General features: G+C 44.7%; 1 protein-coding gene across 3 annotated transcripts; it reads right to left on the reverse strand.

The window, feature by feature from the left end:
• Positions 1-206: 206 nt before the first annotated feature.
• LOC112220045 (coiled-coil domain-containing protein 120-like) lies at positions 207-23,233 on the reverse strand. 3 transcript variants are annotated; one of them, XM_024381612.2, is made up of 11 exons: positions 23,143-23,233; positions 18,718-18,882; positions 18,528-18,633; positions 17,378-17,496; positions 14,103-14,207; positions 13,887-14,007; positions 11,201-11,260; positions 9,388-9,538; positions 1,927-2,028; positions 527-1,543; positions 207-407 (listed from the first exon to the last, which is right to left on the reverse strand). In XM_024381612.2, exons 3-11 carry the CDS (start codon positions 18,574-18,576, stop codon positions 311-313), a joined length of 1,821 nt encoding a protein of 606 aa, XP_024237380.1. In that variant the 5' UTR covers positions 18,577-18,633; positions 18,718-18,882; positions 23,143-23,233; the 3' UTR covers positions 207-310. The 3 variants fall into 3 exon arrangements, with proteins under 3 accessions (XP_024237380.1, XP_042150830.1, XP_024237397.1); XM_042294896.1 differs by lacking the exon at positions 23,143-23,233 and adding an exon at positions 22,371-23,062 and having other exon boundaries at positions 18,528-18,630; XM_024381629.2 differs by lacking the exon at positions 23,143-23,233 and adding an exon at positions 22,371-23,062.
• Positions 23,234-23,515: the final 282 nt, after the last annotated feature.

The following is a 23,515-nucleotide window of genomic DNA, read 5'->3' on the forward strand; positions in this document are numbered from 1 at the left end:
CGCCCGCCCGCCCGCCCGCCCGCCCGCCTGCCTTAGCTGCCTGCCTGCCTGCCTGCCTGCCTGCCTGCCTGCCTGCCTGCCTTCTGTCTTGTCTGTCTGTCTGTCTGTCTGTCTGTCACTGTCTGTATATCAGCTCCTTTTCTGCCTGCCTGTCTGCCTGCCTGCCTGTCTGCCTGTCTGCCTGTCTGCCTGTCTGTCTGTCTGTCTGTCTGTCTGTCTGTCTGTCTGTCTGTCTGTCTGTCTGTCTGTCTGTCTGTCTGTCTGTCTGTCTGTCTGTGCACATGTGTGTTTGAATATATATTCAGCTACATCAGACCAAAGTGCCAGGGTCAGCACTGGGCTCCTTTGTTGTCATGTCTTGCATCTGAGGATGAATGGGCTCTTGATAGAGTGAGAACTCCATTGACCTGCCATAGGGAGGGCACAAATCATTACAGTACTCAGCAAACAAACATGATCAAAAGTACTCTAATGCGCACCTGTGTGAATGTTACCAACAATCATTCCTAAGTAGAGAAATACTCACCTTCCATGCAGTGGGTGGCCATGGAAGCTGGCTGACTGAGACATCTGGGACCTATGGAGTGGATCACCTTGTATAGACTGAGCCTGGTGCACCAAAGGGTGGGGGTATGAGAGACGGGAGACCCCTGCATCATGCCCCTTCGATGTAGTGGTAGGGTAGCCAAGGGCGTTCCTCAGATACCAGTCTCTGAGACCCTCCAGCGCCAAGGCTTTATGCAGACTCCTCGTCGAGTCCTCAGGCGTGGGGAGAGAGAACTGGGGAGGCCTGCGATTGAATGATGGGCCGGACAGCTCAGTCTGGAAGGGGTGCAGGTTGGGAATGGAGGAGGTAGTGGAGCTTGGGGCAGGGTGGGGAGACTCATAGGCAGAGAGCAGGATGGCGTCCTGCTGCAGGGGGATGAAGGGTCCGCAGGACTTGGTCCGGGTGACTTTGACTCTGCGAGGCTCTGCCTGGGAGCTATGGATCACTCTGGGACTGTAGGAAGGAGTAGCGCTGGGAAGATGCACCTGGGAGTGGGAGAAGCCATTGGCGGGAGGAGGCACTGCAGCAGTGGACGATCGAGGAGAGGAAATGTCATGCCAGATTCTACCTGTTGATTGGTACAGCTGGTGTTGCACTTGCATCCTCTGTTGCTTTCCCCAGATGTAATCCATTAGGAGCTCGTTGTAACCCCCTTCTTCTGCTGTTTCTATTCTCCCACCCATGGACAGCCGCAGGTTGGCCTGCTCCTGTCTCTCAGGACTGCCCAGGTGGATGTGCCTCAGCTTGCCGTCAGTGAGTGCCTCAGAACTTTTGTAAGGCCCTCCTCTGGGGGGCATCCCATTCCTGGGGGCTGGGTCCTCGGGGAGACTGGAGCGGTCAAGCAGGGCCTCAGAACTGTTGCTCCGCCGGGCACAGGAGCTGTAAGGGCAGCCTCTACGCTCTGAGGAGGAGCCTTCCTGGGCCAGGGGCTCCATATGTGGTACATCCAGGCTGCCAGACCACTGCTTTAGTGAAATCCCACCAGAGTCATCTGATCTGAAAGAGCGATAGAGAGCAATGAGCATTTGATGGGCTTATTGTGATAGTGTGTTTACATTATGACAATAACCTATCTTTAACGACCCTCTTTAGATTTTAAAATGATTGAATTTGTCATATCAAAGCTATGAATACAAAAATAAGTTTAAAAAAAGAGCATGAAATAAGTCAATATGACACTAAGCACCTGACTTCTCGCAAAATAAAATCATCTTGGGAGCCTTGACTGGCATCTTGAGAGCCATCACTGGCATGTTCTGTAGCCGAATTACCTGCTGCACTCATTGGTCATTCGGTCAGCCTCTCTGTCATCATAGTGGGTGAGTAGCAGTGGATGTGCTGCATTAAGCAGAAGCACTGGACCAGAGGAGGAATATTACCTGACATGAACACTGATTGGGGCGGTTCGGGCGAGGAGGGGGGTAGCAGGAACACTTCTGCCTTCAACATTAGATGCACTCCTTGGTAGAGAATGACTAGGGCTAGGGAAAAACATCAGAACATAGCATTAGACACAAAAAGAAGGGGTGCTTTACACATATATACAGTGTCACAGCTCCTCCTCTGCAGTGCAGGGGTGGTTTCTCCTGCAGGCAGAGGAGGGTCGTTAGTGATTGGAGTCACCTGGGCTCTAAGTATTTAAACTGTCACTAATCACTTCTCTCTCTCTACGCTCCTCCAGGTATGAACCTGTTTTGTTTGTTCTTTTGCATAGTTTTCACTCAGTCATTCACACACACAGATTCACGCATCCATGCACTTTACATACACCTTACATTATAATACTTCCACACCTCATTCATTTTTCTTAGTTTAAAGTTAATAGTTTTGTTTACAATAAAGAACATTTTTTTAATTGGCCTATACCTGTTCGCATCCCCTCATTTTTGCCACAGGCTATGAGCCGGCCTGTGACAAGAAGGGGCTCATCCCCCTCATTAACTTGGGTTAGTTTAGTTCAGATTGCCACATTTTTTTGTTGGAGGGGATGTTTTGGTTGGGCCAATATTGGAGAGAGCATTGAGAGCCATGTGTTCTTTTGGTTCAGTTAGCTTGGTAGCTAAATTTGGTTAGCAATTCACTCTGGGTTTTTCTGGGTTTTGTTCAGGTGGGAGTACTCTCTTGTTCAGGCTTATCAGCGAGTGTCAATAGGAGGCTCGTGGTGTTTTTGTTTTAGGTGGCAGTGAACGTGGGTAGAGCATCCTTTTCCCTTACATCGGCTCGGGAGCACCTCTGTGGTTATGGGAGGGGGGGGCAGTGAACGTGGGTAGAGCATCCCTTTGTGGTTATGGGGGGAGCCGCCAGTTTCTGGTTGTCTTTTCCACTCCACTGGTTTTGTGTGCATAAAACCCCACCACATGTGACTGCACGAAGACCAGGGCCAGTTAGTTGTTTTTGAAGGATAGTGGGGTGTGGCTCCTGTCCTTGAATCCAGACTGACAGCAGGTGAGTTTTTTTTTTTTAGCATTTGTAATAGTTGTATTGGTTGAGGAAAATGTCTTTCATTTTGAGTAGTTTTGTTCAAGCTCCTTCAGAGGTAGCCTTAGAGTTGTGTACTAAGGAGCAGTTAATTGAAATTGCTGAACATTGTTGATTAAAAAAATGAAAGACTGTTAAAACTAGATTAATGCAGGGTCTTAGAGAAATTGGTGTTTTTTGGGGTCAGTCTGCTAGTAGTGAGGGTGCAGGTTTTCAGTCTGGCCCTTCATTAATTTTTGAGCAGCAAAAGGAGCTGTTGCAAATGCAGTTAGAGAGAGCAATTGAGAAATGCTAATAGACCAGAAGGACTACCACAGTTTGATGTTACACAGAATCTTTGTTTGTTGCATAAATTTGATGAGTCAGATCCAGACACATACTATACTTTGCTTTATTTGAGAGTATTGCGGAAGCTAGAGCTTGGTCAGATTTAGACATGACTATGTTGTTGCAATGCATACAGGTAAAGCACGTGAGGTTTTTACAGCACTGAGTGTAGCTGACAGTAAAGTTTTTGCTAAAGTTAAATCAGCAGTTCTGAAGGTCTACGAGCTTGTGCCAGAGGCATATCGTCAACGTTTTCGTTACAGGAAAAAGTTAGATTCACAAACCTATTCTGAGTTTGTTTGTGATTTGACTTCTGCATTTAATCATTGGTGTACAGCTTCTGAAGTTAGTACTTTTGAGGGTCTGTCTAATTTGATTGTGTTAGAACTGTTCAAAAATTCTGTCTGACCAGGTTGCTACACACATGAATGAACGTAAAATTAAGTCTCTAAGTGATGCAGCAATCCTTGCAGATGAGTACATGCTAACACATAAAAGCCATTTTGAGTCAAACCGTGACATGTACCAGAAAAAAAAACTTTACTCCTTCTTTCCAAAGACCTCAGCAGAAGTTTGGGTCTGGAGGACTTAAAGCACCGGTTAATGCTAATACCTGTCGCTACTGTTTAGTTGAAGGACATTGGAAGAAAGATTGTCCTCTGCTTAAATCAAAAAAGTCAGGTCAAGTTAAACCTGCTGTGATAGCAAGTCCTGTTGCAGCCTCTGACCACCAGGGTGAGCTTTTTCAGCCACTCGTTGAGTTTGATTCTCAGTCTCCCCACTGATTTTTCAGCCTTTATTTCAGATGGTGTAGTGTCCCTGGTAGATGGCAACCAACATGTTTCAATCAAGATCTTAAGAGACACTGGAGCTTTAGATTATTTTATTCTGGAATCTGTTTTGCCGTTCTCTAAAGAGTCTGATACTGGCAGTTGTGTAATTGTATGTGGTATGGGTTTAGTTCCATTCTCTTGTCCTTTACATGAAGTTACCCTAAAATGTGGTCTGGTAGAGGGTGATGTAGATGTTTGGGTTAGACCCCAGTTGCCAGTAGAGGGATTCCACATGATTTTTGGGAATGACTTGGCAGGTAGTAAGGTGTGGGCAGATGGCAAACTAAACATCTGTAAGAAGCAACCTTCAGTGTCACCTGCAAGGGAATCGCCGGATCAAAACTGTGTCTCCTGAGGTATTTCCAATTTGTGCAGTTACCCGCGCTGCCTCTCGTAAGGAGATTGAGAGTAAGCCAGAAAGTCTTGAGTTGCCAGTCAAACTCCAGACAGAACAGTTGACTAGTTCTAGAGATTCATTGATAGCTGAGCAAAAGGCCAATACTAACTTGGCTGATCTGTTTGATAAAGTTCTTCCTGATTAAGTGGTGAGGAATAGTGCTCAGTGTTATTTTCTTCTTGATGGGCTGTTGGTCAGCAAATGGGTTCCACACTATGATCAGGGTCTAGGAGAACCAGTCTTTCAAATAGTTGTACCTACTACTTTGCGAAATAAAGTGTTGCAAACTTCACATGGTGATGTGGCAGGTCATATGAGTGTTCGTAAAACTTATGATCGCTTACTTCGTTATTTTTTTCTGGCCACGTTTAAAGCGGGATGTATCTCAGTTTATTAAAACTTGTGATACGTGTCAGCGCACAAGCAAGCCAAACCAGGTTGTAAAGCCAGCACCTTTGTATCCAATACCAGCCATAGGGCAACCTTTTGAGCATCTTATTATTGATTGTGTTGGGCCTTTACCAAGGTCCAAGTCAGGTCATAGCTACTTATTAACTTATGTGTCAAGCAACCAGATATCCGGCAGCTTTTTCCTTGCGTACCATAACTTCAAAATCAGTAGTTAAAGCGTTAACTCAATTTATTTCTACATTTGGGATTCCTAATATCATCCATTCAGATCTGGGGTCTAACTTTACCTCCCATTTATTTGCTTAGGTTCTCAAATAGCTTAAAGTTAAACACAACAAGTCTACTGCGTTCCATGCCCAGAGCCAGGGAGCTTTGGAACATTTTCATCAAACTTTAAAATCCTTGCTTTGTGCATACTGTACAGAACTGTCTGCAGATTGAGAGGGGTTACCTTGGCTGTTACTAGCTGCTTGTGAAGTAGTGCATGAAAGCACAGTTTAGCCCAAATGACTTAGTGTTTGGTCATAAGGTGCGTGGGCCTTTAGCAGTGTTGCAGGATGGTTGTTTGCCTGAGAAACCACCTCGGGACCTTATTCACTATGTAAATGGTTTTAGCTTGAAGTTGCATAGGGCTGGTGAACTGGTGAAAGAAACTAAAATCTTATCAACGAAATATGACGGACAGGCTGAGCTGCGTGTGTTTAGTTTAGTCCCGGTGATCGTGTACTTTCTCTTCTGCCTCTTGTAAGTTCACCTTTTCAGGCAAAATATTGTGGTCCTTTCAATCTGTTGCGTAAAGTGTTAGTTCAAACCTATCTTATTGAAACCCGTAGTCATAGGAAGTCCTCTAAATTATGCCATGTGAACTTGTTAAAATGTTATCACTCCCATGATCTAAGCAAAGTTGAAGGCACTCCAGCGGTGAGGTCAGCGTTGACTGCTGCTCCAGTCACTGTATCTTGTGGCTTTAATTTGGGGGAGAAGAGGACGTTAGGGTTTCCGATGAGGTCTTACAAGGTCGGTTGAAAAACTCCCAGACTTTACAAAACCTTGGTTTTGGTAGATCATTTAGACTCTGAGAAACGTGATGAATTGGTAGCTCTTATTAGAAACTGCCCTGTTTTTGTTTTCTGACACTCCATCGCAAACCCACTTAATTGAGCATGATATAGACATCGGAGATGCTAAGCCTATCAAACAGAGATTTTATTGTGTATCTGAGGAGAAGAGACTGCAATTGGAAACAGAGGTGCAGTATATGTTGGACAATGGTATCGTTGTCTACTCAGACTCCTGGGAGGAGCATGTTTGGAGAGTGCAAGCCCTGTTCGAAAGACTGGTGTGGGCCAGGTTGACTATTTATTTGGCAAAATGTGAGTTTGCCAAAACTACAGTCACATACCTAGGCAGGGTTGTGGGTCAGGGTTTTGTCTGTCCCGTGGAAGCCAAGGTCCAGGCTGTGAAGCAGTTCCCACAGCCGTCCACAAAGAAAGAACTGATGCACTTCCTGGGAATGGCTGGGTGCTTTCTGTAAACTTTTCAGTAGTAGTGTCCCCCCTGACCAATCTGAAGGCCAAGACTGAATTTATCTGGTCCACCCAGTGTCAAGAGGCATTTGATGCAGTTAAGGCTCTTGTGTTTGGCACCCGTGTTGGCAGCACCAAATTTTGGGAAACCTTTCAAATTGCAGGTAGACGCCAGTCAAATCGGCGCTGGGGCTGTGCTTTTCCAGAGAATGATAACAATGTTGAGTGTCCAGTCATTACATTTCCGGGAGAAGAAACTAAGTATCAGAAACTATTCTGTGATTGAAAAGGAGGCTTTAGGTCTCATTTGGGCTTTACAGCACTTCAAGGTCTATGTTGGTTCTGGTTTGACCCCTTTAACAACTCACTTGTTTTTCTGCTCTGTCCCGTGCTCCTTTAACCTAGTTTGTATCTTTTCTCTGCTGACCCCTACGGGCTGTCTGCTCCTCTTTCCTCTTAAATTGCTCCCCAGGTACAAGGGCTGCCGAGTTTGAGGGGCGGACAGTCAGTTGGGGGACACGGGGCTACTACTAGGAGCCGGGGGGAATTTGAATTGTTTTGAATATGTTGGAGGAAGTTGGGTTGAGGGTGGGACCCTCATTTTAAGGAGGGGGGTGTCACGGCTCCTCCTCCTCTGCAGTGCAGGGGCGGTTTCTCCTGCAGGCAGAGGGTCGTTAGTGATTGGAGTCACCTGGGCTCTAAGTATTTAAACTGTCACTAATCACTACTCTCTCTCCACTCCTCCAGGTATGAACCTGTTTTTGTTCTTTTGTAGTTTTGCATAGTTTTCACTCAGTCATTCACACACACAGATTCACGCATCCATGCACTCTACATACACCTTACATTATGATACTTCCCACCTCATCCATTTTTCTTAGTTTAAAGTTAATAGTTTTGTTTACAATAAAAAATTTAATTGGCCTATACCTGTTTGCGTCCCCTCATTTTTGCCACAGGATATGAGCCGGCCTGTGACAAGTCTTGGCCAAAAGTTTTGAGAATGAGACAAATATTAATTTTTCACAAAGTCTGCTGCCTCAGTGTCTTTAGATATTTTTTGTAAGATGTTACTATGGAATACTGAAGTATAATTACAAGCATTTCTGTCACGCCCTGACCATAGAGAGCTGTTTATTCTCTATGTTGGTTAGGTCGGGGTGTGATTAAGGGTGGGTTATCTAGGAGAATTGTATACCTATGTTGGCCTGATTATGGTTCCCAATCAGAGGCAGCTGTTTATCGTTGTCTCTGATTGGATATCATATTTAGGTAGCCATTTTCCCCATTGTGATTTGTGGGATCTTGACTATGTTTGTGTGTAGTTGCTTTCTGCACTGTATGTAGCGTCACGTTTCGTTTATTCGCTTTATTGTTTTGTGGTTTAAGTTCTCTTCCAAATAAAAGGATGGAAACATACCACGCTGCATCTTGGTCCACTCCTTAATGATTGACAATTTCATAAGTGTCAAAGGCTTTTATTGACAATTACATGAAGTTGATGCAAATAGTGAATATTTGTAGTGTTGACCCTTCTTTTTCAAGACCTCTGCAAACCACCCTGGCATGCTGTCAATTAACTTCTGGGCCACATCCTGACTGATGGCAGCCCATTCTTGCATAATCAATGCTTGGAGTTTGTCAGAATTAGTAGGTTTTTGTTTGTCCACCCGCCTCTTGAGGATTGACCAAGTTTTCAATGGGATTAAGGTCTGGGGAGTTTCTTAGCCATGGACCCAAAATATCAATGTTTTGTTCCCCGAGCCACTTAGTTATCACTTTTGCCTTATGGCAAGGTCCTCCATCATGCTGGAAAAGGCATTGTTTGTCACAACTGTTCCTGGATGGTTGGGAGAAGTTGCTCTCGGAGGATGTGTTGGTACCAGTCTTGATTCATGGCTGTGTTCTTAGACAAAATTGTGGGTGAGCCCACTCCCTTGGCTGAGAAGCAATCCCCCACATGAATGGTCTCAGGATGCTTTACTGTTGGCATGACACAGGACTGATGGTAGCGCTCACCTTGTCTTCTCCGGTCAAGCTTTTTCCGGATACCCCAAACAATCAGGGTATTAATCAGAGAAAATGACTTTACCCCAGTTCTCAGCAGTCTAATCCCTGTACCTTTTGCAGAATATCAGTCTGTCCCTGATGTTTTTCCTGGAGAGAAGTGGCTTATTTGCTGCCCTTCTTGACACCAGGCCATCCTCCAAAAGTCTTCGCCTCACTGTGCATGCAGATGCACTCACAGCTGCCTGCTGCCATTCCTGAACAAGCTCTGTACTGGTGGTGCCCCGATCCCGCAGCTGAATCAACTTTAGGAGACGGTCCTGGTGCTTGCTGGACTTTCTTGGGTGCCCTGAAGCCTTCACATAAATGGTTGATTTAGGTGCAATCTTACTGGCAGCAATATCCTTGCCTGTGAAGCCCTTTTTGTGCAAAGCAATGATGACGGCACGTGTTTCCTTGCAGGTAACCATTTTTGACAGAGGAAGAACAATGATTCCAAGCACCACTCTCCTTTTGAAGCTTCCAGTCTGTTATTCAAACCCAATCAGCATGACAGAGTGATCTCCAGCCTTGTCCTCGTCAACACTCACACCTGTGTTAACGAGAGAATCACTGACATGATGTCAGCTGGTCCTTTTGTGGCAGGGCTGAAATGCAGTGGGAATGTTTTTGGGGGATTCAGTTCATTTGCATGGCAAAGAGGGACTTTGCAAGTTATCTGATCACTCTTCATAACATTCTGGAGTATATGCAAATTGCCATCATACAAACTGAGGCAGCAGACTTTGTGAAAATTAATATGTGTCATTCTCAAAACATTTGGCCACGACACACACACACACACACACACAGTGACATTACCTGATAGAGCTGGTCACAGAGTTACGGCGTGTTCTCATTTCATAGTATATCTCCACTGGGGACAGTTTCCTACAGACCTGGTGGTCTGGGCTGCCCAGACGGGGCTGGGACATGGAGCGGTGGTCTTCTGCCACACTGGGAGAGGACTCCTCTGAGGGAGGGAGAATATGGGGTTTGGTCTTAACTAGTCACTAACTCACAATTGACACGCAATTACAGTAAACAGGTCATTCTCTTTCATGAACATAATCAGGCAGCAGCCGTGTAACTCCGAATTTGACGATGAGAAATGTGATTCTTCGCCCCTCTCATTTTCACAATCTGTCATCCAGTAACTGATTTATAAACTGAATGTGAAGAGCACCAAATAATACAATCTCTTTTTCTGTGGCATCACAGAATAATGTAATGATACTAACTCCGCCTAGACATTTTGAGAATATTTTGCACAACTGATATACAGTTGAAGTCGGAAGTTTACATAAACCACAGCCAAATACATTTAAACTCAGTTTTTCACAATTCCTGACATTTAATCAGAGTAAAAATTCCCTGTTTTAGGTCAGTTAGGATCACCACTTTATTTTAAGAATGTGAAATGTCAGAATAATAGTAGAGTAACTTATTTATTTCTTCACATTCCCAGTGGGTCAAGTTTACATACACTCAATTAGTATTTGGTAGCATTGCCTTTAAATTGTTTGACTTTGGTCAAACTTTTTCTGGTAGCCTTCCACAAGCTTCGCACAATAAGTTGGGTGAATTTTGGCCCATTCCTTCTTACAGAGCTGGTGTAACCGAGTCAGGTTTGTAGGTCTCCTTGCTCGCACATGCTTTTCAGTTCTGCCCACATATTTTCCATGGGACTGAGGTCAGGGCTTGTGATGGCCACTCCAATATCTTGACTTTGTTGTCCTTAAGCCCTTTTGCCACAAATTTGGAAGTATTCTTGGGGTCATTGTCCATTTGGAAGACCCATTTGCGACCAAGCGTTAACTTCCTGACTGATGTCTTGAGATACTTCAATATATCCACATAATTTTCCTCCCTCGTGATGCCATCTATTTTGAAGTGCACCAGTCCCTCCTGCAGTAAAGCACCCCCACAACATGAGGCTGCCACCCCCGTGCTTCACGGTTGGGATGGTGTTCTTTGACTTGCAAGCCTCCCCCTTTTTCTCTCCAAACATAACAATGGTCATTATGGCCAAACAGTTATATTTTTGTTTCATCAGACCAGAGGACATTTCTCCATGTGCAGCTGCAAACCATAGTCTGGATTTTTTATGGCAGTGATGGAGCAGTGGCTTCTTCCTTGCTAAGCGGCCTTTCAGGTTATGTCGATATAGGACTTGTTTTACTGTGGAAATAGATACTTTTGTACCTGTTTCCTCCAGCATCTTCACAAGGTCCTTGGCTGTTGTTCTGTCTGGGATTGATTTGCACATTTCGCACCAAAGTATGTTCATCTCTAGGAGACAGAACGCATCTCCTTCCTGAGTGGTATGACGGCTGCGTGGTCTACATGGTGTTTATACTTGCGTACTATTGTTTGTACAGATAAACGCGGTACCTTCAGGCGTTTGGAAATAAATGTCCAAAGTAGATGTCCTAACCGACTTGCCAAAACTATAGTTATAAAACAAGACATTTGTGGAGTGGTTGAAAATCGAGTTTAGAGTAATTAAATCTATGTAAACCTCCGACTTCAACTGTATTTGTGGAACAAACAAAGATAACTGTTCAATGATTTTACAGACCAGCTTTAACAGATTCAGTTGTTATTATTGCATTTGCAGCTCTGGCTGACTCACCATTGTCATGGCACGTTGAATCTGACATGGAGCTAGTACTCTCCGACATCACTGTGTCCTCTGGAAGATAAACAAACACAACCTGTCATCACAGGCAACAACAACCTCAGTAATACATAATAAATAAAGATGTTTTATTGTCACACATACTGGATAGGTACAGTGAAATGTGTTTTACACAGTACAACACAGGCAGGAAGTGGAGACATTGAGGAATACACCACATCAGTCACTGGCTTTATCAATAAGTGCATTGAGGATGTCGTCCCCACAGTGACCGTAAGTACATGCCCCAACCAGAAGCCATGGATTACAGGCAACATTCACACTGAGCTAAATGGTAGAGCTGCCGCTTTCAAGGTGCGGGACTCTAACCCGGAAGCTTACAAGAAATCCCGCTATGCCTTGCGACGAACCATCAAACAGGCAAAGCGTCAATACAGGGCTAAGATTGAATCATACTACACCGGCTCTGACGCTCGTCGAACGTGGCAGGGCTTGCAAACTATTAGACTACAAAGGGAAGCACAGCCACGAGCTTCCCAGTGATGCGAGCCTATCAGACGAGCTAAATCATTTCTATGCTCGCTTCGAGGCAAGCAACACTGAGGCATGCATGCGAGCATCAGCTGTTCCGGACGACTGTGTGATCACGCTCTCTGTAGCCGACGTGAGTAAGACCTTTAAACAGGTCAACATACACAAGGCTGTGGGGCCAGACAGATTACCAGGACGTGTGCTCCGGGCATGTGCTGACCAACTGGCAGGTGTCTTCACTAACATTTTCAGCATGTCCCTGATTGAGTCTGTAATACCAACATGCTTCAAGCAGACCACCATAGTCCCTGTGCCCAAGAACACTAAGGCAACCTGCCTAAATGACTACAGACCCATAGCACTCACATCCGTAGCCATGAAGGGCTTTGAAAGTCTGGTAATGGCTCGCATCAACACCATTATCCCAGAAACAAATTTGCAAACCGCCCAAACAGATCCACAGATGCAATCTCTATTGCACTCCACACTGCCCTTTCCCACCTGGACAAAAGGAAGACCTATGTGAGAATGCTGTTCATTGACTACAGCTCAGCGTTCAACACCATAGTACCCTCAAAGCTCATCACCAAGCTAAGGATCCTAGGACTAAACACCTCCCTCTGCAACTGGATCCTGGACTTCCTGACAGGCCGCCCCCAGGTGGTGAGGGTAGGTAGCAACACATCTGCCACGCTGATCCTCAACACTGGAGCTCCCCAGGGGGGCGTGCTCAGTCCTCTCCTGTACTCCCTGTTCACCCACGACTGCATGGCCAGGCACAACTCCAACACCATCATTAAGTTTGCTGACGACACAACAGTGGTAGGCTGTCTCGTCGTTGTCGGTGATCAGGCCTATAGGGAGGAGCTCAGAGACCTGACCAGGTGGTGCCAGAATAACAACCTATCCCTCAACGTAACCAAGACTAAGGAGATGATTGTGGACTACAGGAAAAGGAGCACCGAGCACGCCCCCATTCTCATCGACGGGGCTGTAGTGGAGCAGGTTGAGAGCTTCAAATTCCTTGGTGTCCACATCAACAACAAACTAGATTGGTCCAAACACACCAAGACAGTCGTGAAGAGGGCACGACAAAGCCTATTCCCCCTCAGGAAACTAAAAAGATTTGGCATAGGTCCTGAGATCCTCAAAAGTTTCTACAGCTGCAACATCGAAAGCATCCTGACCGGTTGCATCACTGCCTGGTACGGCAATTGCTCGGCCTCCGACCGCAAGGCACTTCAGAGGGTAGTGCGTATGGCCCAGTACATCAGTGGGGCAAAGCTGCCTGCCATCCAGGACCTCTACACTAGGCTGTGTCAGAGGAAGGCCCTAAAAATTGTCAAAGACCCCAGCCACCCCAGTCATAGACTGTTCTCTCTACTACCGCATGGCGAGCGGTACCGGAGTGCCAAGTCTAGGACAAAAAGGCTTCTCAACAGTTTTTTCCCCCAAGCCATAAGACTCCTGAACAGCTAACCAAATGGTTACCTGGACTATTTGCATTCTGTGCCACCCCCCTTCTAACCCCTCTTTTACGCTGCTGCTACTCTTTGTTTATCTTATGCATAGTCACTTTAACTTTACATTCAGGTACATACTACCTAAATGGGCCGACCAACCAGTGCTCCCGCACTTTGGCTAACCGGGCTATCTGCATTGTGTCCCACCACCTGCCAACCCCTCTTTTTATGCTCCTGCTACTCTTTGTTCATCATATATGCATAGTCACTTTAACGATACCTACATGTACATACTACCCCAATAAGCCTGACTAACAGGTGTCTGTATATAGCTTGCTACTCTTTTGTCAAATGTCTTTTTACTGTTTTATTTCTTTACCTACACACACACCTCTTTTCCCCAGCACCATAGGTTAGAGCCTGTAAGTAAGCATTTCACTGTAAGGTACCTGTTGTATTCGGCGCACGTGACAAATAAACTTTGATTTGATTTGAGACCAAATACACACGCCATCACAGCATCGGAAAGGAGAGGAAACTGCCTCATATAAAAGTTCTATCCTATGTGTGGTGAGAGGTTGTTCAGACTTTTCTCTGTGGATATCATGGTACTGTAACATTGTGCAATATCTTTGTGTAGCTGTTAATACATCTTGGAACTCTTGCTGTATGCAGCACTATCTTACCTGTGTGACATCCCCGGTGGACGGTCCTCCTGCTGTTGGGGACATTCCTGTCTGACTCTGAGTGTCTGTACAGAGCCCCACTGAAGAGTGTTTTCATCTGCCTTCGCTGACCTGACTCATCCTGCGCAAAGCAATAACTTAGTCAGTGATGTGTTTTTTTAATCAGACATATAGGTCCTCTGTGACCAGTGTCATAGTCTCTGAATGTTCTCTGACCTCTCCCTTGGTGTTGTAATGTGCCAGTCCAGCCCTGCGCTGTACAACAGGAGATCTCTCTCCTGTCTCCAGGGGAAAAGCATGTGGGACCATCCCGGTCAGCTCCTGCAGATATTTTCAGACTTTTTTTACCACTATTTTCATACGGCCAATGCCAAGTCAAATTTCATACTGTCTGTTATTAAATATATCAAACAGCAATAGGAACAAACGTAATAAACATTTGTATCATACACAGGCTGGAGACTAACAGTGTATATTAAAATTAGCTAGAACCAATGCAACTGTGATCATATGAACATTGGTCAAGAATAGTATCATTTGAATGGTGGTGCATCAAACCACCACATCCAATGCACTAAACAGTATAGAGAGCATTTCCATGCATGAATAATCTTAGTCTGGAGAGAAGCTGAGACACATCTGTGTTGAATTCTAAACCAAAAATCAGGGGAAATGTGTGAAACAGCTGTGAGTGAAAAGCTGGATTTGGTGCCTGGTAAAGTATTTTGGTCTCTGTCTCTGGAGAAATCAGGCTAACATTCATATGCTTTCGCTTCATATTCGTGACTGACACTGCTCTGCAAGGGGGAAACTTTTTAAAGGGTGACTGCACTTCCTGATTTTACCTCGTTTTAGATTTGGTTTATTAAGAAAGGCTCGCGGCCATGACTGAAATAGAACGTGAGTTGGTTTAGTTTTTTTATTGAACATTTATTTAAACTAGGCAAGTCTGCTAAGAACAAATTCTTATTTACAATGAGGGCCTACCCCGGCCAAACCTGGTCCAATTGTGTGCCACCATATAGGACTCCCAATCATGGCGGGATGTGATGCAGCCTGAATTCGAACCAGGGACTGCAGTGACACCTCTTGCACTGAGATGCAGTGCCTTAGACTGCTGCGCCACTCGGGAGCCTAGGTGTGTGTTTTGATGTGGGTGTGTCGTGTGTTCGCAGGTGGGAAGAGTTAGCCAATTTATTTTGGCAATTAGCCTTAGCCGGCTGGTGTACAACTGTGGCAAAGTTGGTTTACCTTTGGATAGCCTCCGGGGCTAGTTAGGAGCTGTCAATAAATTACACATTGTAAATGAGACAATTATTTTGTTGCTCACCTTTTAGTTCTCATTAAATGCTTTCAATATTTGTATCCATTTCTACAATTTATCATTGGTTTGAGATTTTTAAGTAATTGAAATTTGGAACCATTGGAATTTTAACATATTGTTCCATGTACATTGTGTAATTTGCAGATGGTCCCTAACTAGTCCTATAGGGATAAGTCAAAGTCAATCCAAATTTACCACAGCATTACAATTGGGTCACGAACAGCTGCACTCCGAAACACTGATTACTTGTGTGCTGCCAGCTGTGGGCATGTGGACATTGATGCAATTACGACCACAAGTCTCACAAAACTCTGTTTTTGACGAGAATGACTGACCAAAATTATCCTATTTACACTTTGTCAATTTTGACAGTAGAATAAATGTTTCTGACTCACTTCAATGCCACTTAGGCTGTTTTCTAAACAAGAAGTTGCTTTTTAAGGGCAGTTGCTCTTTAAACTTTGCTTTGTAACAACAATTTGCAGCCAAACTCATTGAGCCTGATTTATTATTTCAGGTGGTTGAGCTTTACAGGGGTTGAGAGCTTATCTGTATTGAGTCAGAAACAGAAAACAAACCTAACGTTGGTTCTTGCTTTCCATTAATCTGATAAAGCACACGTCTCTATAGCATGGCTTGGGTGTATGGAGCCATTCCCTCTAACGTGTTTTGAGCCCTACAATAGTTAAAAGGTAGGAGAGAGGAACTGACCTGAGCCCGCGAATGGTTGAAAGGTAGGAGAGAGGAACTGACCTGAGCCCGCGAATGGTTAAAAGGTAGGGGAGAGGGACTGACCTGAGCCTGAAAATGGTTAAAAGGTAGGGGAGAGGAACTGACCTGAGCCCGAAAATGGTTAAAAGGTAGGGGAGAGGAACTGACCTGAGCCCGAAAATGGTTAAAAGGTAGGGGAGAGGAACTGACCTGAGCCCGAAAATGGTTAAAAGGCAGGGGAGAGGAACTGACCTGAGCCTGCGAATGGTTAAAAGGTAGGGGAGAGGAACTGACCTGAGCCTGCGAATGGTCAAAAGGTAGGGGAGAGGAACTGACCTGAGCCCGCGAATGGTTAAAAGGTAGGGGAGAGGAACTGACCTGAGCCCGCGAATGGTTAAAAGGTAGGGGAGAGGAACTGACCTGAGCCCGCGAATGGTTAAAAGGTAGGGGAGAGGAACTGACCTGAGCCCGCGAATGGTTAAAAGGTAGGGGAGAGGAACTGACCTGAGCCCGAAAATGGTTAAAAGGTAGGGGAGAGGAACTGACCTGAGCCTGAATGGTTAAAAGGTAGGAGAGAGGAACTGACCTGAGCCCACGAATGGTTAAAAGGTAGGGAGAGGAACTGACCTGAGCCCGAATGGTTAAAAGGTAGGGGAGAGGAACTGACCTGAGCCCGAAAATGGTTAAAAGGTAGGGGAGAGGAACTGACCTGAGCCTGAAAATGGTTAAAAGGTAGGGGAGAGGAACTGACCTGAGCCTGAAAATGGTTAAAAGGTAGGGGAGAGGAACTGACCTGAGCCCGAAAATGGTTAAAAGGTAGGGGAGAGGAACTGACCTGAGCCCGCGAATGGTTAAAAGGTAGGAGAGAGGAACTGACCTGAGCCCGCGAATGGTTAAAAGGTAGGGGAGAGGGCCTCCCGGGTGGAGCAGTGGTTAAGGGCGCTGTACTGCAGCGCCAGCTGTGCCACCAGAGACTCTGGGTTCGCGCCCAGGCTCTGTCGTAACTGGCCACGACCGGGAGGTCCGTGGGGCGAGGCACAATTGGCCTAGCGTCGTCCGGGTTTGGCCGGTAGGGAAATCCTTGTCTCATCGCGCACCAGCGACTCCTGTGGCGGGCCGGGCACAGTGCGCTCTAACCAAGGTAACCAGGTACACGGTGTTTCCTCCAACACATTGGTGCAGCTGGTTTCCGAGTTGGATGCGGTCTGTGTTAAGAAGCAGTGTGGCTTGGTTGGGTATCGGAGGACGCATGACTTTCAACCTTCGCCTCTCCTGAGCCCGTACGGAAGTTGTAGCGATGAGACAAGATAGTAGCTACTAAACAATTGGATACCACGATATTGGGGAGAAAAAAGGGTAAAATTACAAAATAAAAATAAAAAATATTTTAAAAAGGTAGGGGAGAGGAACTGACCTGAGACCTACAATAGTTAAAAGGTAGGAGAGAGGAACTGACCGCCTCCAGCAGACACACTTGTCTCAGCTCTCCCATTCGGCTGCTGAGGATGTCCTCCAGGATTTGCTTTCTCTCCTGTAGTGCGGAGATGCGCTCAGCTTGCAGCTTGCTGTCCTGATCTACACACCAACAAACATGTCAACATGTTCAGTTAAGACAACAATTATACAATTACTATGTAACAGCAATGGTGTTACTAAGTACCTAATATCAGAAACCCAGAACTAAAATATTGCATACTTGTGCCATATGCTCAATTAAGTTCTGGGGGCAGATGTGTTGACAATCAAGCTTCATTTATATAGCTGATTTCAGACATAAATGTAACACAATGCACTTAACACACCCACCCCCCCCCCCAGTGGGCAGTTAACCCACTGTTCCCAGGCCATCATATAAAATAAGAATTTGTTCTTAACTGACTTGCCTAGTTAAATAAAGGTAAAACATTTTATTTTAAATAACTAGCCCCCAGAAACAAAACAATGAAAATAAAAACATAATTATGTTTAGAGGATAGAAAAAAAAACAATTACAAAACCTGAAATACTAAAAAAACACCCTAAGGATAAGCAAAGCTAGAAAAGAGTGTTTTAATATCCCTTTTAAATATGTCCACAGTTTCGGCCCCCCTCAGGTTCTTTGGCAGGCTTTTCCAGAGGCTGGTGGCATAGTTACTAAAGACTGCATCTCCATGCCTCTTGGTCCTAGGCTTTGGGATAGTTAAAAGGCTGCCTCTCCATGCCTCTTGGTCCTAGGCTTTGGGATAGTTAAAAGGCCATTGCCAGAGGACCTGAGGGACCTACTGGGTACATAACTCAAAAGCATGTCTGATAGTTAGAAAACATACTACAACAAAGAGAGGAAGCAAGGCGGTTGCTCCACCCCACATTCTCTGAAGGTTTTGGGCAAGTCTATGGGCCAAATGTCCCATGCCCTTCTGAAATTCGAAAAATGCAAATACCTGCAAAATCGGGAATTGTCCAAATTATCAGTGACAAAGAAATCTGTGCAAAGGAACAAAGTTCCTTGTTAGTCGTCACATCCCAGGATGGTATCGTGGTGTCTGTCATCAGACTATCTTACATGCGTCTGTCCACGCGAGATTACTAAATACCCCAACATCTCTTTGTGAAGGTGTAAAACTCACCTGGAGACCGCACACCCATGGATGTGATGAGACGCCCTTTAACCTCCATGTGGTCTGATTCGTGAGGCCTTGCTTCTCAAACCTCAGCCAATCAAAACCTCACCTACTGAGAGAGTGCGCTGTGGTTACCTAATAGAAATGGGACAAATAATTTTGCATAGAGAACAGGTTGGCTTAAATATTTAAATACCTTGCAACTTCAAGCATATGTTCTCCAGGTGTCTGGTTAGCCATCTATTTTTGTTCAGCCATTAAGAAATGTACGTCTTCCACTGGTCCCCAAAAGTAAAGTGATCCCAGCCACCAACAGTGGGGGGAGCCACTATGCCTCTCTTCAAGTGTCTAATGTTAAATCCTGTAACAGAAAGAGACAGAGCATTTACATTTTCAGTAATGTGACTAAACACAAATAGGCCTACAGTTAACACAGAACGTGACAGACTATCAGACCTAGCCTGTCTATGTCCATTGTATGTGCATTATTGAAAAAGTATGCTTTTTGGAATTTGTATGGCTTCACGTTAACAGGTTCTTTCAAAGGTTTTCTTAAGCACGGCTGTGCTGCTGTCGTAGGGACGAGGAGGAGCCGATCTGCCTGTCTGACTGACTATACTAAACAAAAATATAAATTTAACACTCATCAAAAGATTTTACTCAAAATAAATTCATTAGGCCTTAATCTATGGATTTCACATTATCATGACGTTGGCCTGGGGGTAGGTTTATGAATACCTCTTCCCCCCTTTTTCCTCTCTCTACCCTACTGATGTTACATTTGCAAAACCCTTGATTAACATAGAGAATCTGGGAACATCAGAATGTGGGGGGAAATGAACTACATTCTGGTAATCCGACCAATTGAACATATGCAGTGGTACTTAATGAATATGATGTCAGTTCGGTTGTCATCTGAGACATTCTCATCAATGATAAGATGACATAAACACTACAGTGTAAAGTCTACACATCAGAGTTATCGGATTCGCATGGAATTGTTGTTCAATTTAAATGTTTGAATATGAAATTATTTGTGATGGGATAAAATGTGATTTTAGCTTCTAAAATGTGAGAATTGGGTTTCATAACGTAGGGCTCTGCTCAATCAGTGGCCCGTTCCTGTGAAAGGACATGGGCTATTAAACTTTTCAAACACGCCCTCCTCCCTTCCTATATAAAGCCTTGAAGACAATGTAACCTCCTGTTCCGAGGACGACGGTCCGATGTCAGAATGGTTCAGATAATCCAAATGGGCGGTAATTTGATATGCATAACATACTGTATTTACGACAGCACAACTTCACCCTTTGTTCCTCAGTCTTCCCGCTCTTTCACTCAAACCCAGCCCCTTTTCTTTTGTGTAACAAGCTGTCATATCTGTTCCGCCCGCTAGGGATGTTTTCCTTTATGACATAATTTGTAATCAAGTTATGATTTAATTATGTGTATGTGTAATTCTGTGTGATTAGTTAGGTATTTCGTAAATAAATAATTAAACCCAATTTTTTTATTGCTGATTAAACTTGTTAGCCAGGGTTCGTGCAGATACGGAGAAATTATTTTATAGAATAGCATGTCATATCACTTAATCCGGCATAGCCAAAGACACGACATTATGATTGGGAATACAGATATGCATCTGTTGGTCAGATACCTCACAGATACCATCAGAAAACCAGTCAGTATCTGTTGTGACCACCATTTGCCTCATGCAGTGCGACACATCTCCTTCGCATAGAGTTGATCACTGATGATTGTTGCCTGTGGAATGTTGTTCCACTCCTCTTCAAAGGCTTTACAAAGTTGCTGGATACTGGGGGGCAAAGAGCACAAAGATGAGCTTCCCTGAGACGGTTTCTGACCGTTTGCAAGCCCACACTTTCAGCATCTGTCCGGGTGGCTGTTCTCAGACGATCCAGCAGGTGAAGAAACCAGATGTGGAGGTCCTGGGCTGGCGTGGTGGTCTGCGGTTGTGAGGCCGGTTGGACGTACTGCCAAATTCTCTAAGACGACGTGGGAGGCAGCTTAAGGTAGAGAAAATAGCATTAAATTATCTGGCAACAGCTCTGGTTGACATTCCTGCAGTCAGCATGCCAATTGCACGCTCCCTCAAAACTTGGAGACTTCTGTGGCATTGTGTTGTGTGACAAAACTGCACATTTTAGAGGGGCCTTTTATTGTCCACAGCACAAGGTGCACCTGTGTAAAGATCATGCTGTCTAATCAGATTCTTGATATACCACACCTGTCAGATGGATGGATTATCTTGGCAAAGGAGAAATGCTCACTAACAGGGATGTGAACTAATTTGTGCACAACATTTGGGAGAAATAAGTTTTTTGTGCATATGGACATTTTCTGCAATCTTTTATTTCAGCTTGTGAAACATGGGACCAACATTTTACATGTTGCGTTCATATTTTGAGAGCGAAACAGCATAAATAATGTATGGAGAAGAAAAGATGGAGAGAAACCTAAACCACGTGTGTGTTTAATGTCTCAATTGTAATACAAAAAAAAAGAATGAACCAAAAGTAACAGCAATGACCTTGCCCTGAAAGTAAGATAAATCATACTGTGTTTATACACAGTTGTACACATTCACTGAAGACAGCAGGGACCCAACATTTTATATTATGACAGCATTCTCCACACAGTGGCTCCAAAACTTGTTTGTGTTGTGAGGCGAGCCTTTGGGATTTTCTTGTAACTCACCAAATAAACAAAAACAATATTTTTTTTGTCAGAAACCCAGGAACATGGCTCACAAATTGGTCCTGATTAATCATTTTGGAAAAGATGTTGTAGGGGGGTTAACAGAGATACACTACATGATCAAAAGTGTTCTCGTCAATCTCATCTACATCTCATTGCAAAATCATGGGCATTCACATGGAGTCACTCCAGAGAACGTGTTTCCACTGCTCCAGAGTCCAATGGCGGCAAGCTTTACACCACTCCAGTCAATGCTTGGCATTGCGCATGGTGATCTTAGGCTTGTGTGCAGTTTCTGGGCCATTGAAACCCATTTCATGAAGCTCCCAACAAACAGTTATTGTGCAGACGTTGCTTCCAGATGCAGTTTGGAACTTGGTAGTGAGTGTTGTATCCGAGGACAAACGATTTTTACGCACTACGCGCTTCAGCAGTCAGCCTACCACCTTGCAGCTCAGCCGTTGTTGCTCCTAAACGTTTGTACTTCACAATAATAGCGCTTACAGTTGACCGGGGCAGCTCTAGCAGGGCAGACATTTGACTAACTGACTTGTTGGAAAGGTGGCGTCCTATGACAGTGCTAAGTTGAAAGTTACTGAGCTCTTCAGTAAGGCCATTATTCTGCCAATGTTTGTCTATGGAGACTACATGGCTGTGTGCTCAATAGTATACACCTGTCAGCAATGGGTGTGGTTTAAATTGCTTAATCCACTATTTGAAGAGGTGTCCACACACTTTTGTATATATAGTTCACACATTTCACATAGGTTCCAGTCATGGAACTGAGGCGGTCCTGTTTGCTCATACTAGTGTGAAGTTCCCCCTGTGTGACCTCCTATTGAGAGACACAGAGGCGCCTCTTAAACAAACAACTGTCACAGTAAAGATTCACTGTGTATTGACACTGACAGTCTGACCCAGCCCATCACATGAATCCACTCCATTCTTATTCATTTAACTTAATCTGCACTGAAGAGGACATTGTTATTGACCAAAGGGAGGTGGTTTACCAAAATTTGACCTAAATTCTTAACAATGTGCCATTCAACAGTCTAAAAAAACATGGGGATAAGGAGCAAGACAGAGATTGAGAGGAAAAATGGAGAGACAGACAGGAACAGTTGGGTTTACCAGCAGGAACAGCTGGGTTTACCAACAGGGACAGCTGGGTGTCCTCTTGGAGGGAAGTGGCGAGTTGATGCCTGGAGCCATAAGGTAGGCACGGCATCTAGGATTGTTTTCCTTAACACAAACCAATCAATACACCAAGCACAGCAAGCAGTGTGAGTAGCTAGATCTCAACATTCCACAATCAGTTTAGAATGTTTATAAATAATCAAGATAAATTCATAAGTAATCAAGGGAAACATGGCATGAGAGGGGTGAGGACCGGGGGTGTCTGGTAAAACACAACTCCTATGGTGTGAGTCAGAGGTAACTACTGACACATCAGGATGGCAGATGTGTTCTGAGAACACACATTTGTTCACAGGTACAGTAACTCAGCACTAAAATCGCATTCCTGAGTGAATCCTACGGGAAAGAAAGGAGTTTTAGAGGAAAATCCACACTCAGTAAGACCAAATTTGATGAGAGACAGATCATAGACACAACAGGGATTAACTAGATGAAATGGACACCTGGGAGTTTTAACAATATGATAAGGCTATAGGAAGGGTTGGGGAGTAACTGATTACATGTAATCTGATTACCAAAAAACAAAATGTATTCAGTCATGATTGATACAACGATGGCGCCGGAGGGGAGGGCTGCTGTCTTATCGGCTCCAACCAACCATGCTATTTTTCGTAACTCGTTCGTAACTTGTTTTGTACATAATGTTGCTGCTACTGTCTCTTATGACCGAAAAGAGTTTCTGGACATCAGAACTGCAATTGCTCACCTCAAGCTGGACGAAGAGTTCTTCAATGAGTCGGACGGGAGGGATAAACTACTACAGACACCCGACCAGGCCCAGATCCCCGTGATTCGCTGGAGAAGGAAACAGAGATTTCATGGGAAAAGATCAGGGTGCCTTGCAAGGATCAGGTGACGAGTGGCTAATCTGCCCTTGCCTTCCGTCCTGCTATGTTCAATCGCTGGAAAATAAATGGGACGAGCTGAAAGCACATACAGTGCCTGATGGACATTAAAAACTGTAATATATGATGTTTCACCAAGTCGTGACTGAACGACGACATTAAGAACATACAGCTGGTGGGTTATACATTCCATCGGCAGGACAGAACAGCAGCCTCTTGTAAGACACGGGGCGG

Source organism: Oncorhynchus tshawytscha, linkage group LG02 (assembly GCF_018296145.1).
Source record: "Oncorhynchus tshawytscha isolate Ot180627B linkage group LG02, Otsh_v2.0, whole genome shotgun sequence".
In the NCBI taxonomy this organism is placed as follows: Eukaryota; Metazoa; Chordata; class Actinopteri; order Salmoniformes; family Salmonidae; genus Oncorhynchus; species Oncorhynchus tshawytscha.

What these genes read in the sequence shown, in the direction of transcription:
- LOC112220045 (XM_024381612.2), bottom strand. Translation starts at nt 18,576, where the DNA reads ATGGAGGTTAAAGGGCGTCTCATCACATCCATGGGTGTGCGGTCTCCA. An exon ending in AAGTGTGTCTGCTGGAGGCG is followed by an intron (nt 14,208 to 17,377) that starts GTCAGTTCCTCT and finishes AAATATCTGCAG; the next exon opens with GAGCTGACCGGGATGGTCCC. An exon ending in CCAATCAGTGTTCATGTCAG is followed by an intron (nt 1,544 to 1,926) that starts GTAATATTCCTC and finishes TCGCTCTTTCAG; the next exon opens with ATCAGATGACTCTGGTGGGA.